The sequence below is a fragment of the Salvelinus namaycush genome, chromosome 23 (genome assembly GCF_016432855.1).
Source record: "Salvelinus namaycush isolate Seneca chromosome 23, SaNama_1.0, whole genome shotgun sequence".
Taxonomy (NCBI): Eukaryota; Metazoa; Chordata; class Actinopteri; order Salmoniformes; family Salmonidae; genus Salvelinus; species Salvelinus namaycush.
Genome location: NC_052329.1, coordinates 19,853,781 through 19,865,970, shown reverse-complemented (window position 1 = coordinate 19,865,970; position 12,190 = coordinate 19,853,781). Strand labels below are relative to the sequence as shown.

General features: G+C 46.0%; 1 protein-coding gene across 1 annotated transcript in view; it reads left to right on the top strand.

Moving 5' to 3' along the window:
* The window catches only part of LOC120018520 (Down syndrome cell adhesion molecule homolog), a 137,920-nt gene that overhangs the window by 109,911 nt on the left and 15,819 nt on the right, over nucleotides 1-12,190 (top strand). The window contains exons 12-13 of the mRNA XM_038961747.1: nucleotides 437-616; nucleotides 11,882-12,078. Of these exons, the coding sequence (XP_038817675.1) occupies nucleotides 437-616; nucleotides 11,882-12,078 (377 nt within the window). The remainder of the gene's footprint in view (nucleotides 1-436; nucleotides 617-11,881; nucleotides 12,079-12,190) is intronic.

Below are 12,190 nucleotides of genomic sequence, written 5' to 3'. Positions count from 1 at the left end.
CCACTTTTAGTGGCTACATTCTCCACAGCAGCTGCTGAGGTTAAGGGGCAGCATTAAGATACATGTTTACTGTCCTTAAATCTCTAAAGCTTTGTCACTGAAGCGTTACACACACTGTACAAGTCAAATAAGGATGCGCATCTGTCAATAGTCTGCACCCAAAACATGAGCATTAAAAACAAAAACAGTAGTAGCTTTGAGTTTAAATTAGTTCGGGGAAATTGTAGAACACCACCCCCATGTGCTCTTAAGCTTACGTTGCTTATGCCATAAATACAATTGTTCCGATTAAGGATTAGAGGATATTGTAGACTTACACCTCCTTTACAAATACATTCAAAATGTTTATGATGGTGATTTTTGAAAGGTGCTAAATGCATTTGAAATGTGTATCATCCATGACTCATTTCCCCGTCCCTCCTTGTCTCCACCCCAGGTAACGGGGTTCCCCAGTTCCAGCCCATCGCCCTGAACTCTGGCTCCCGTATCCAGCTGCTGGTCAATGGCTCTCTGCTAATCAAACACGTGCTGGAGGAGGACAGCGGCTACTACCTGTGTAAGGTCAGCAACGATGTGGGAGCTGACGTTAGCAAGTCCATGTACCTCACCGTCAAAAGTAAGACTCCAAAACTACTGTAACGTTTCTTTTTGACTTCCTTGTTAGACAAACTCTGTTTGGTATTGTTTGGTGAAGCATCAAATGACAAGTATGTCATTTTTATTTAACCTTTATTTAACTGTATCAGGTCTGTGAGTTTGGGTCAGAGGAAAGAAGGGTAAGGGTAAAATGTTGACCCCACAGTATATTCACTGGTACTTTGGCCACGGGAGGGGGGGGGGGGGGGGGGGTGTAACCGGGTGTTTTTCTGTTGAGCAGCTAAGGACTTATGTCCCCTCCATTACACGCTCAACTCTTCATTCAAGCAGAGTCTGCCATGTGGAAAAGAGAGGGAGAGCACAACACCACTACACCACCGTGCTCTCTCTTTCTCTGGCCTGCTTTCTCTATCTCACTCTTTCACCCTCTCTCTTTCTCTCTCTGTCTGTCTGTCTGTCTGTCTGTCTGTCTGTCTGTCTGTCTGTCTGTCTGTCTGTCTGTCTGTCTGTCTGTCTGTCTGTCTGTCTGTCTGTCTGTCTGTCTGTCTGTCTGTCTGTCTGTCTGTCTGTCTGTCTGTCTGTCTGTCTGTCTGTCTATGATACTGTTGCCCTACATTGCCTGCATCACATATGTTATCTACTGTATGCCATCTCTCAATCTGTATTTCCCTGAAGTCACAGACATGTCTTGTACCACCCCATATGTTATCTACTGGTATCAGCCCTGTCCCTGGCTGCGTATTGATTTGTATTACAGTGTTCTCCTATAGCCTTGTAGACATCATGTGTGAATGACAAGAGGGAGAGGGCCTGCCTTGGCAGGTCTATTTTAATCAGTACTAGCAGCAGCCAATGTAACTAACTGTAGCATCACTAATCACTTTCTGGTTACAAAACCAACCTGAGACAGAACCAAGGCCTGGGCGTCATTAACGTCAGTGGGACTTGGAGAGGAACTGGGATACAGTTCAGTGACATGAGGTCACTCATTAGACACTGTGTCATTCCAAAGGTTTAGTCATTGAACAATGGACCTTAGAGATACTCAGATGGCCTATAGGCTACTGTAGTAACTGTACATTGAATCATCACACAGTTGAAACAGATACAGTCTGAGTGAGTCATGACATACTGAAAGAAGGACAGGACATGGTTTTGTATTGGAGTCCAGACAGTTTGTGGTGTCTCTCTCTGCTGTGTAGACTGGTGTGGCTGCAGCATGTGGAGTATGTTAATGACCTGGTCACCAGTCTCCTGGCACTGCCAGTCTGGCTTTGCTGCGTGGGGGAAGTATTCTCATTTGATGGTGCTCAGATGTGAGGAGAGCTTATTTTTTGTTGCTGTTCTTATCAAGCTGTTGCAGGAGCCCCCCTGCTAAGCCGCTCTCTCTGTCAGAGCCAAATGCAGCTCCCTCCTGGCATTGACTGCTACATAATAATGCAGACACACACACACACACACACACACACACACACACACACACACACACACACACACACACACACACACACACACACACACACACACACACACACACACACACACACACACACACACACACATAGACAGACACACACACGCAAAGATGGTCAAACACGTGTGCTCCTACAGTACACACAATGCCGCATGTACACACACACATGCGCGCACACTATCTCTAACATGCATCCATTCAGATTCATATAATGTAAATAAATACACCCTCTCACACACCCTCTCACACACATCAGTAACCATACATACACATGTACACATCATCAATACACACAGACTTTTAGGTTCCATCTCATGCCTTTGCGTTTCATATACTTACTCTGATTTGTGCAAACAAGCATGAACAATCTATTTAGACAGTCTCTGATCATGGTGTGGCTAAGACACTGAGAAGATCAAATCAAATCAAATATTATTTGTCACATGTGCCGAATACAACAGGTGTTCACCTTACAGTGAAGTGCTTACTTACAAGCCTTTAACCAATAATGCCGTTTTACAAAAAAAAAAGAAAAAAAAAAGTAAGAGATAAGAATAGCAAATTACAGTTTTTTTCAATTGTTTAAGCACAATTTTGAAAACAGGGCCCGGTTTGTCAAAACACTACACACAATTAGCACAACCCTACACCAAAGTAGCACAACACTTCAGATCATTTGCAAAATGGAACATTTTTGTCAAAACTATACACAACTTCATAAAAATAATATTTTGTTACCATACGAAACACACACATTTCATATGACTTCAATCTTTTTGAACCAGTTACACACTGCTGTTGCTAACCTAAAACACTTTTAGCAAGTCTAATTGTCAGTGATTAGAGTAGTGTAAATGAAGTACACAGAGAAAGTGCAACTATACAAACACTACACAAGACCAACGCTGCAGATTGAGGAAAATATCATTTATTTCTCTCCATATACCCAAATCAGTCAACATGTCAACATGGAGAATCACAACAAAACATGTCCCAGTTTTCATGCTACTACAGTAGTGTGCATAACACTGTTAGCTCAGCAAACAACAGACAAACTTAAAATACTGTATCCAGTACAGGTTACAATTACAGTAAATAACAACAACAACAAACATAAAAAATTATCAGAAAAAAACTGACAATATTGTACAGAAAATACTACAGTAAACATACTATACATTATCTCTTCGCCTAGCTGGATCTGGCCAGAGAATTTCATCATCACAAGCAATATCATCATTAGCAAGACAACGCGGGAAGAACCGTCTTGAATGTCGAATCCATCCTTGCACAGCTGCGCCGTCGACTTGGTCACAGGCGTCCTCCATGGCCTGAATGAGGGGTACCTGAGCCTGGGGCTGGAGATCGTAAACCTTCCACCGCCATGCAGAGAAAAACTCTTCGATAGGGTTTAGAAACGGAGAGTATGGTGGAAGGTATAGTACTGTCAACTGTGGATGGTGTTGAAACCAGTTCTGGACCAAAGCAGAGCGGTGGAATGACACATTGTCCCAGAAGACCGTGTATTGCATCTGGTGCATTTCATTACCTACTGTGACGATGTGGTGCAATCGGTCCAAAAATGAGAGAATGTGAGGTGTGTTGTAAAGGCCCATTTTGGCATGATGGAGGACAACCCCATGCTGTGAAATGGCAGCGCAAAGGGTGATGTTACCCCCACGTTGCCCTGTGACATTGATTATATTGGTTGAAGGCATTTTGGTTGAAGGCAGGTGAACCTACCTCCTGCATTTGTATAGTGCTTAAACCTGATTGGTGTGTCTACAATTTAGCAATCAGGTGTTTGTGCACCTGATGGCTTTGTTTAACAGATTGGCTCATAGGTGTGGTAATTTGACAGTCAGTGCTTTTGAATTGCAAGGAAGTGACATTATGATATACTTCTGTGTCTGATGTATACAAGTGTGTTTAGTGTTTTGCAAATCACTGTGTGTAATGTTTTGCAAATAGTGTGAAGCTGACAATGTGCTTACAGTTGTGCAAATCTAGCCTTGTGTTTTGCTCCTTGAGTGTAAGGTTTTGCTAATTGTGGGAAAAGTTAAATTGTAGTGTGTCAGCAATCGTAAAAAACTGTAAAGAGCAGCAGTAAATAACAATAGCGGGGCTATATACAGGGGTTACCGGTACAGAGTCAATGTCAATGTGTGGGGGCACCTTTGTCGAGGTAATTGAGGTAATATGTACATGTAGGTAGAGTTATTAAAGTGACTATGCATAGATAATAACAGAGAGTAGCAGCAGCGATCCAGAGGGAGTGGGGGGAATGCAAATAGTTTGGGTAGCCATTTGATTAGCTGTTCAGGAGTCTTATGGCTTGGAGGTAGAAGCTATTTAGGAGCCTCTTGGACCTAGACTTGGCGCTCCGGTACCGCTTGCCATGCGGTAGCAGAGAGAACAGTCTATGACTGGGGTGGATGGAGTCGATGACAATTTTTAGGACCTTCCTCTGACACCAAACCAGGCAGTGATGCAACCCGTCAGGATGCTCTCGATGGTGCAGCTGTAAAACCTTTTGAGGATCTGAGGACCCATGCCAAATCTTTTCAGTCTCCTGAGGGGGAATGGGTTTTGTCGTGCCCTCTTCACAACTGTCTTGGTGTGTTTGGACAATATTAGTTTGTTGTTGATGTGGACGCCAAGGAACTTGAAGCTCTCAACCTGCTCCACTACAGCCCCGTCGATGAGAATGGTGGCATGCTCGGTCCTCCTTTTCCTGTAGTCCACAATCATCTCCTTTGTCTTGATCACGTTGAGGGAGAGGTTGTTGTCCTTGCACCACACGGTCAGGTGACCTCCTCCCTATAGGCTGTCTCATCGTTGTCGGTGATCAGGCCTACCACTGTTGTGTCATCAGCAAACTTAATGAGGGTGTTGGAGTCGTGCCTGGCCGTGCAGTCATGAGTGAACAGGGAGTACAGGAGGCTGAGCACGAACCCTTGAGGGGCCCCCGTGTTGAAGATTAGCGTGGCAGATGTGTTGTTACCTACCCTTACCACCTGGGGGGCGGCCCCGTCAGGAAGTCCAGGATCTAGTTGCAAAGGGAGGTGTTTAGTCCCAGGGTCCTTAGCTTAGTGATGAGCTGTACTCAATGAATATCATTCTCACATAGGTGTTCCTTTTGTCCAGGTGGGAAAGGGCAGTGTGGAGTGCAATAGAGATCGCATCATTTGTGGATCTGTTGGGGCGGTATGCAAATTGGAGTGGGTCTAGAGTTTCTGAGATAATGGTGTTGATGTGAGCCATGACCAGCCTTTCAAAGAATTTCATGGCTACAGACGTGAGTGCTATGGGTCGGTAGTCATTTAGGCAGGTTACCTTAGTGTTCTTGGGTACGGAGACTATGGTGGTCTACTTGAAACATGTTGGTATTACAGACTCAGACAGGGAGAGGTTGAAAATGTCAGTGAAGACACTGCCAGTTGTTCAGTGCATGCTCGGAGTACACGTCCTAGTAATCCGTCTGGCCCTGCGGCCTTGTGAATGACGAGCGTCGGACCCGGTGTAGTACGATTCGTTCTTAGTCCTGTATTGATGCTTTGCCTGTTTGATGGTTCGTCGGAGGGCATAGCGGGAATTGTTATAAGCTTCCGGGTTAGAGTCTCGCTCCTTGAAAGCGGCAACTCTACCCTTTAGCTCAGTGCGAATGTTGCCTGTAATCCATGGCTTCTGGTTGGGGTATGTACGTACAGTCACTGTGGGGACGACGTCCTCGATGCACTTATTGTTAAAGCCAGTGACTGATGTGGTGTACTCCTCAATGCCATCGGAAGAATCCCAGAACATATTCCAGTCTGTGCTAGCATCTGCTTCATCTGACCACTTTTTTATAGACCGAGTCACTGGTGCTTCCTGTTGTAATTTTTTATTGTAAGCAGGAATCAGGAGGATATAATTATGGTCAGATTTGCCAAATGGAGGGTGAGGGAGAGCTTTGTACGTGCCTCTGTGTGTGGAGTAAAGGTGGTCTAGAATTTATTTTCCTCTGGTTGCACATTTAACATGCTGATAGAAATGAGATAAAACGGATTTCAATTTCCCTGCATTAAAGTCCCCGGCCACTAGGAGCGCCGCCTCTGTTTGCTTATGGCGGTATACAGCTCATTGAGTGTGGTTTTAGTGACAGCATCGGTCTGTGGTGGTATGTAGACAGCTACGAAAAATACAGGTAGATAGTCTAGGTAGACAGTGTGGTCTACAGCTTATCGTGAGATACTCTACCTCAGGCGAGCAAAACTTCGAGACTTCCTTAGATATCGTGCACCAGCTGTTGTTCACATATATGCATAGGCCCCCACCCCATGTCTTACCAGAGGCTGCTGTTCTGTCCTGCCGATGGAGTGTATAACCCGTCAGCTGTATGTTCTTAATGTCGTCGTTCAACCATGACTCGGGGAAACATAACATTACAGTTTTTAATGTGCCGTTGGTAGGATATACGTACTTTCAGCTCGTCCCATTTACTTTCCAGAGATTGAACATTAGCTAGCAGGACGGAAGGCAAGGGCAGAAAAGCCACTCGTCGCCTAATCCTCGCAAGGCACCCTGATCTTTTTCCACTAAATCTCTGTTTCCTTCTCCAGGGAATCACGGGGATCTGGGCCTGGTCGGGTGTCTGTAGTAGTATATCCCTCCTGTCCGACTCATTGAAAAATAACTCTTTGTCCATTTTGAGGTGAGCAATCGCAGTTCTGATGGCCAGAAGCTCTTTTCGGTCATAAGAGATGGTAGCAACAACATTATGTACAAAACAAGTTACGAACAACGCAAAAAAAATTACAAAATAGCATGGTTGGTTAAAAGCCGATAAGACGGCAGCCCTCCCCTCCGGCGCCATTGTTCACAGATGCAACAGAGTGGCTGTATGCTAGCTAGCATGGCTACGATGCCCTGGCCTACTCCACCCAGTGTACTGTACAGTATGAGCTTGTCATAGTTAATAAGGCTAACATGGAAGTGCTTATGTAGCACTCTGTGTTTCCATCAGTACATTAGCTCACTGGAGGCCATGGTTGCCATGCAGCGGCTAGACCTGTGGTGACACTGACTCTCAGCCCTCCTAGAGACAGCACATTTACACAGCCAATCAGCAATTTGCTGGGTCCAGGCACCATTACTTTTTTCACATTACCACACAGGTCATTGGTCAGCATGCCATAAACAGTAGCTATGCAGTTGATTAATGACTACTTATCACTGACAAACAGTTGGCTGTACACCGTAGCCAGGCCCAACAACAGCAAGACACTTCCAGACACAAGAAAGTCTCTTCCTCTCCTCTCTACCTTCTTTTCCCAGGAGGTATTTGTCTCCTGTTGTCATCGCAGCGTTCTGTGGCAGTGTGGTGGTGAGTGAGTGTAAGAGAGTAATTGTGCAGGAGAACAGGGCATTAAAGTGGCTCCACACAACCAGTCATCCCTGTACTGTATGGCCTGTGAGAAGAATGCTGGGCCGGCCTGAGGAGTGTGTGTGTATGTATTGTAAATATGCGTGTGTGGGTGTATTGTAGGCTATATGCATTTAATTGTGTGTGTGTGTGTGTGTGTGTGTGTGTGTGTGTGTGTCTGTGTCTGTGTCTGTGTCTGTGTCTGTGTGTGTGTGTGTGTGTGTGTGTTTGGGGGATATTGCCCAGTGAGGCATTGCGTGGCGTGATGGCCTACTTTCCCACGATGCCCGGCGAGGAGAGGAGATGATGAAATGAGGGTTGAAGCGTATTATCTTCACACAGCACCGTCACCCCATCCTCAGCCCCAGATCAGCCTCCACCATGACACTGAGACCAGCACGCCCCAGGACACACGATATCATTGGGAATGTGCAGGGGGAGGAGGGGAGAGCAAGAGATTTGCTTTTAATGTATCAGTCTCAAAGTCCTTCGTAGCCTACTGTAAGTGTGTGTGTATGTGTGAGCTGGCTACATTGTACTGTACTGTACTGTACTGTAGGTTAGGATGGAGGAGTTAGGTGGAGAGCTGCTCCTGATCACCAGATTCAGTAAGCCTTCAAAAGCTTCATCAGGAAGGCGGAGGGAGATTTAGGGCTGTTATAGAAAGGGGCGTTACAGTAACACTAATTGTAAAGGGGACCTACTGTGAGCGTGTCTCTGTGTAGTGAGCTGTATAGATTCCCTACTTTATAGATTCCTGCTCATTCTCTTCTATAGCCTACTCTCATTTCCTGTTTATTTTTACTCAAATCTCTCAAGACTATTTTAATTTAATGATGATCGACATCTTGGAGAGGGGAAATTCTGATTATCCAAAAATCCCAGAGTTGTGATGTCTTTGGGGCTTTTGTTAGTGGTATCCATCATGCTACTGGGGGGTTGGAAGCTATCATTACATGATGGTACAGCTGTACTCTTGTCACTCATCATAATATCACATTTCATGCCTTATAACCCCTGAACTGTGCACTCAGACTCAAGATGCTTTCTGTAAAAGTGTACTTATTCGCTTGAGTGGATTGAAAAGGAAGACCATTAGTGTTTCAGTATGCACTGCTGCCTGCCTGCCCTCCCTCTCCTAACTATCGTGTGTGTGTGTGTGCACATTTGTGCATGCATGTGTGTGTCACCGGCCGATGAAGCTCTTCAGTGCGTTTCTGCTTAATTTAAACCCGTCAGTACTTAAATTAGAGACAGACTAAGTAAGGGCACAGGGGAACAGCTATTTGCATGTGGTGTTCTACCTTATTTTCAGTCCCTCTCTTCTACAGAGAAGGGATACAGATCAAAAAGATACAATGATTTTTCTCCTGCTGTGCAGATAATACATTTTCCTCAAAATGTGTACACCTTAGCCAACTAGAAATCCTACAGTAAGATGTTTTCATTTTATTTGATATACCAATGTTTTTTGGATTTCCCTTTACCAAAATTGAACTCTATAATGTTCTGTTCATCATGCACAATTTCAAGACGGGCAGTTTTTGCAATTCAAACCTTTTAATAATGCTACTGGATGATTGTTTTCTTTATCTCCATCCAATATGGCAACCTCCCCCTCAGTCTCCCTTTGCCTAGTGACACACAGCCAGCCCTGACTGTGACCTGACAGACAGATAGGAATAGAAACCTCCTCCCTCCCTCTCTCTCTCGCTCTCCCTTTCACTCTCTCTCGCTCTCTCTCTCCCCTTCTCTCTTTCTCTCCCTACAGCACTTTATTACCAGGCTCTGTAACATCGCTGGAAATTAAAAAATATACATCACCCAAGCAATTATGGGCCATCAAAAAGAATACTGGTAGCCTGGGGTCTACTGAGGGCTGTGTGGTGAATGTAGGCAGGAGAGAGGAGTCTGGCTGGGAGCAGCCTTTTGTTGTCCCCACAACCTTCTTTAACAAGTCTCAGGTTGTTGTGAGGATGGTTTAAGATGGAGAACACCTTGAGCTGCCTGTTTGTTCTCGGTCATCTTTGACACCTGAGGCCTTTACTGTAGCAGTATTGGGAGTGTCACAGCAAACTGAGTATGACACTGTGACAGCACAGAGGAGGCAGTCTCTGTAGCTTTAACAGACAGCCACAGCAGACAGACATTTCCCTGCAATTTGATCATGTGGACCTGTGCTGATCACACAGTGATGGAGCTGGGTTATGTGCCAGAGCTACGCATGTGATAACAATAGCAGATCGTTTGCCTGTGTTGTTTGAAAGGCATGTCAGAACTAGGATTCTTCTTATTTTCTGCGTTTTTTCTCCCCTCCTCCGGCTCCCCCTCTTCCCTCCTCTCTTCAAAGGCGGAGCGCTCATCAAGGCATGCCCTCGGTCTCGCGGGGGCAGGAGTAGGAGAACATCAGGCAGGTCTCCTGCTGACGCCGCCCGCCACGGCGCTGCCTGCTGCCTCAGATGTAGAAACTACCCCTGTTAAGGAGCAATAACATTTAGAGAAGGCTGAGGAGGATTTTTGAATGTGCCTCACTTAAAATTCATAGTTGTCACGCTAAATAAATCAGCGTTCTTTGGCGTAGCTTGAGAGTGAATAAGAGATGAGGCTTAAACGTTGGCAGACCTTAGTCTGACACATTCAATCATGTCAGAGACGGGCTGTCAGCTAGCGGAGCCGCATCTCCCTCCTACACACACACCCCTCTAAGTGTGTCACCTGGGATTATGTGTGGTTTGTTTTTTCTGCATGTGTTTCTCTGTTTTTCTGAATTTGTGTGTGTGTTCTGTGTATGAGTGTTGCCTTCTTGTGTTGGTGTGCGACTGTGTGTGTAGAAGACAGCGGAGAGGTCGAGGCTCTGAGTGTGTGTGTGGAGAGGTAGTGAGACAGCAGTGGGGCCAGAGGAGTAATCTTGTCTGCTGTGTATGAATAATCAAAGTGGGCTCTCATCATTAAATCATAGCCATCCTGGTGGGATAGGAGAGAGAGGAGAGAGATCACAGTTACACTGCTGCAGGGGAACATGCTCTCAGACAGTGTTTCTGAGACGTGCCACGAGTCCTCTCCGCTCGTACTACCCACTTAGCTCCTGGAGAAACAGCTCCTTTAACACACACACACAAACACACGCACGCACGCACGCACGCACGCACGCACGCACGCACGCACGCACGCACGCACGCACGCACGCACGCACGCACGCACACACACACACACACACACACACACATACACAAAGAAATGGGCTTGCCAGGTTGACCTACTGACCCCAGGTTGACCTACTGTAGCAGTATCAAGTGTGTGTGATTGTGATTGACACGTGTCAGAGTAACAGGAGAGAGGCCCTCCTCCGTAACCCTGTGTGAATGACAGATGAGGTCACAGTGTCAACTCAGGGCAAAGGTACATTACTACAGAAGGGGGGGGGGGGGGGGGGGGGGCAGGGGGCCACTGTCAGACAGACAGACAGACACTATTGTATGCCATCGTTGACATTTTATATTGACAATGGCTACAGCACCAGCCCCCAGACTTATCCAATTGTCTTAGCCAGTAGGATGTACTGTATGGATGATCTTGTTAAACACATACAGTAGACATACACATTCATATACAATACATTCTTTTGTCTGCCTTGAAGTCCATTCCTCTCTGAAACATCAGCAACAGTGCACTGTACGTGCAGTATGTGCTGCCTTTGTAACAGATATCAGTACAGCAGGTTGTACCATTAAGGTTTTCAATGTAACTGTGATATACACAAACCTATGTGAGACAGTACAGGACTGTGTTGTGTATCTGTACAGTAGTAGAAGACACCTGCAGCAGTTTATAGCTGGACTGGGGTATTTCCCCAAATACACACACAATACACACACACACACACACACACACACACACACACACACACACACACACACACACACACACACAGAGCTGCTGCTAATGAGCGTGGTGCGTCGTAGTGCCGTAATGCCAGACGAGCTCTACACACCGTGGGGAGTTCAGACTAGTCACAGCTTTCCTCTGCTCTGTAGCACCCTGTCTCTGTCTCTGTCTGAGACGTTCTGCCTCAGGAACAACATGTAAACAGTTGCTGTCTGTCTGTATCAAAGAGGCTGTAGCAGAGACAAGATTGCTTACCTGAAGGCCTGTTTTTGAACCATCAGTGTTCAATGTATTGTGGGAACCAGGGCGATCTAAATAGGAGTTCATGCCTCTCCATAGTTGACTTTTCTCAGCCGTGATGTTGGGGATGAGTTCCCCCTTAGGCTTTAGGGTGGCAGAGGCCAGTCTGTGAACTTATTGTGAATTGTTAAAGGAGAATGTATGAGCCTCTGTTGAGTTAAATAAAAGTTACAATCTCTGCGTCAATCTCTCCCTTTCTTTCCTCTCCCCCTCTCTCTCAGTCCCGGCCATGATCACGTCGTACCCCAACACCACCATGGCCACGGTGGGCCAGCAGAAGGAGATGAGCTGCACGGCCCACGGGGAGAAGCCCATCATGGTGCGCTGGGAGAAGGAGGAACGCATCATCAACCCAGAGACCAGCCGCTACACCGTCGTGGTCAAAGAGGTGGCTGACGAGGTCATCTCCACTCTGAAGGTGCGCTGGGGGACTGGGGCCTCCACCTCAAAAGGGGGTGATGTATATTGTTGTGTTTGTACTGAGCTGGTATTAGTATAGTACGCTCTCAATATAGCATGAATAATTATAG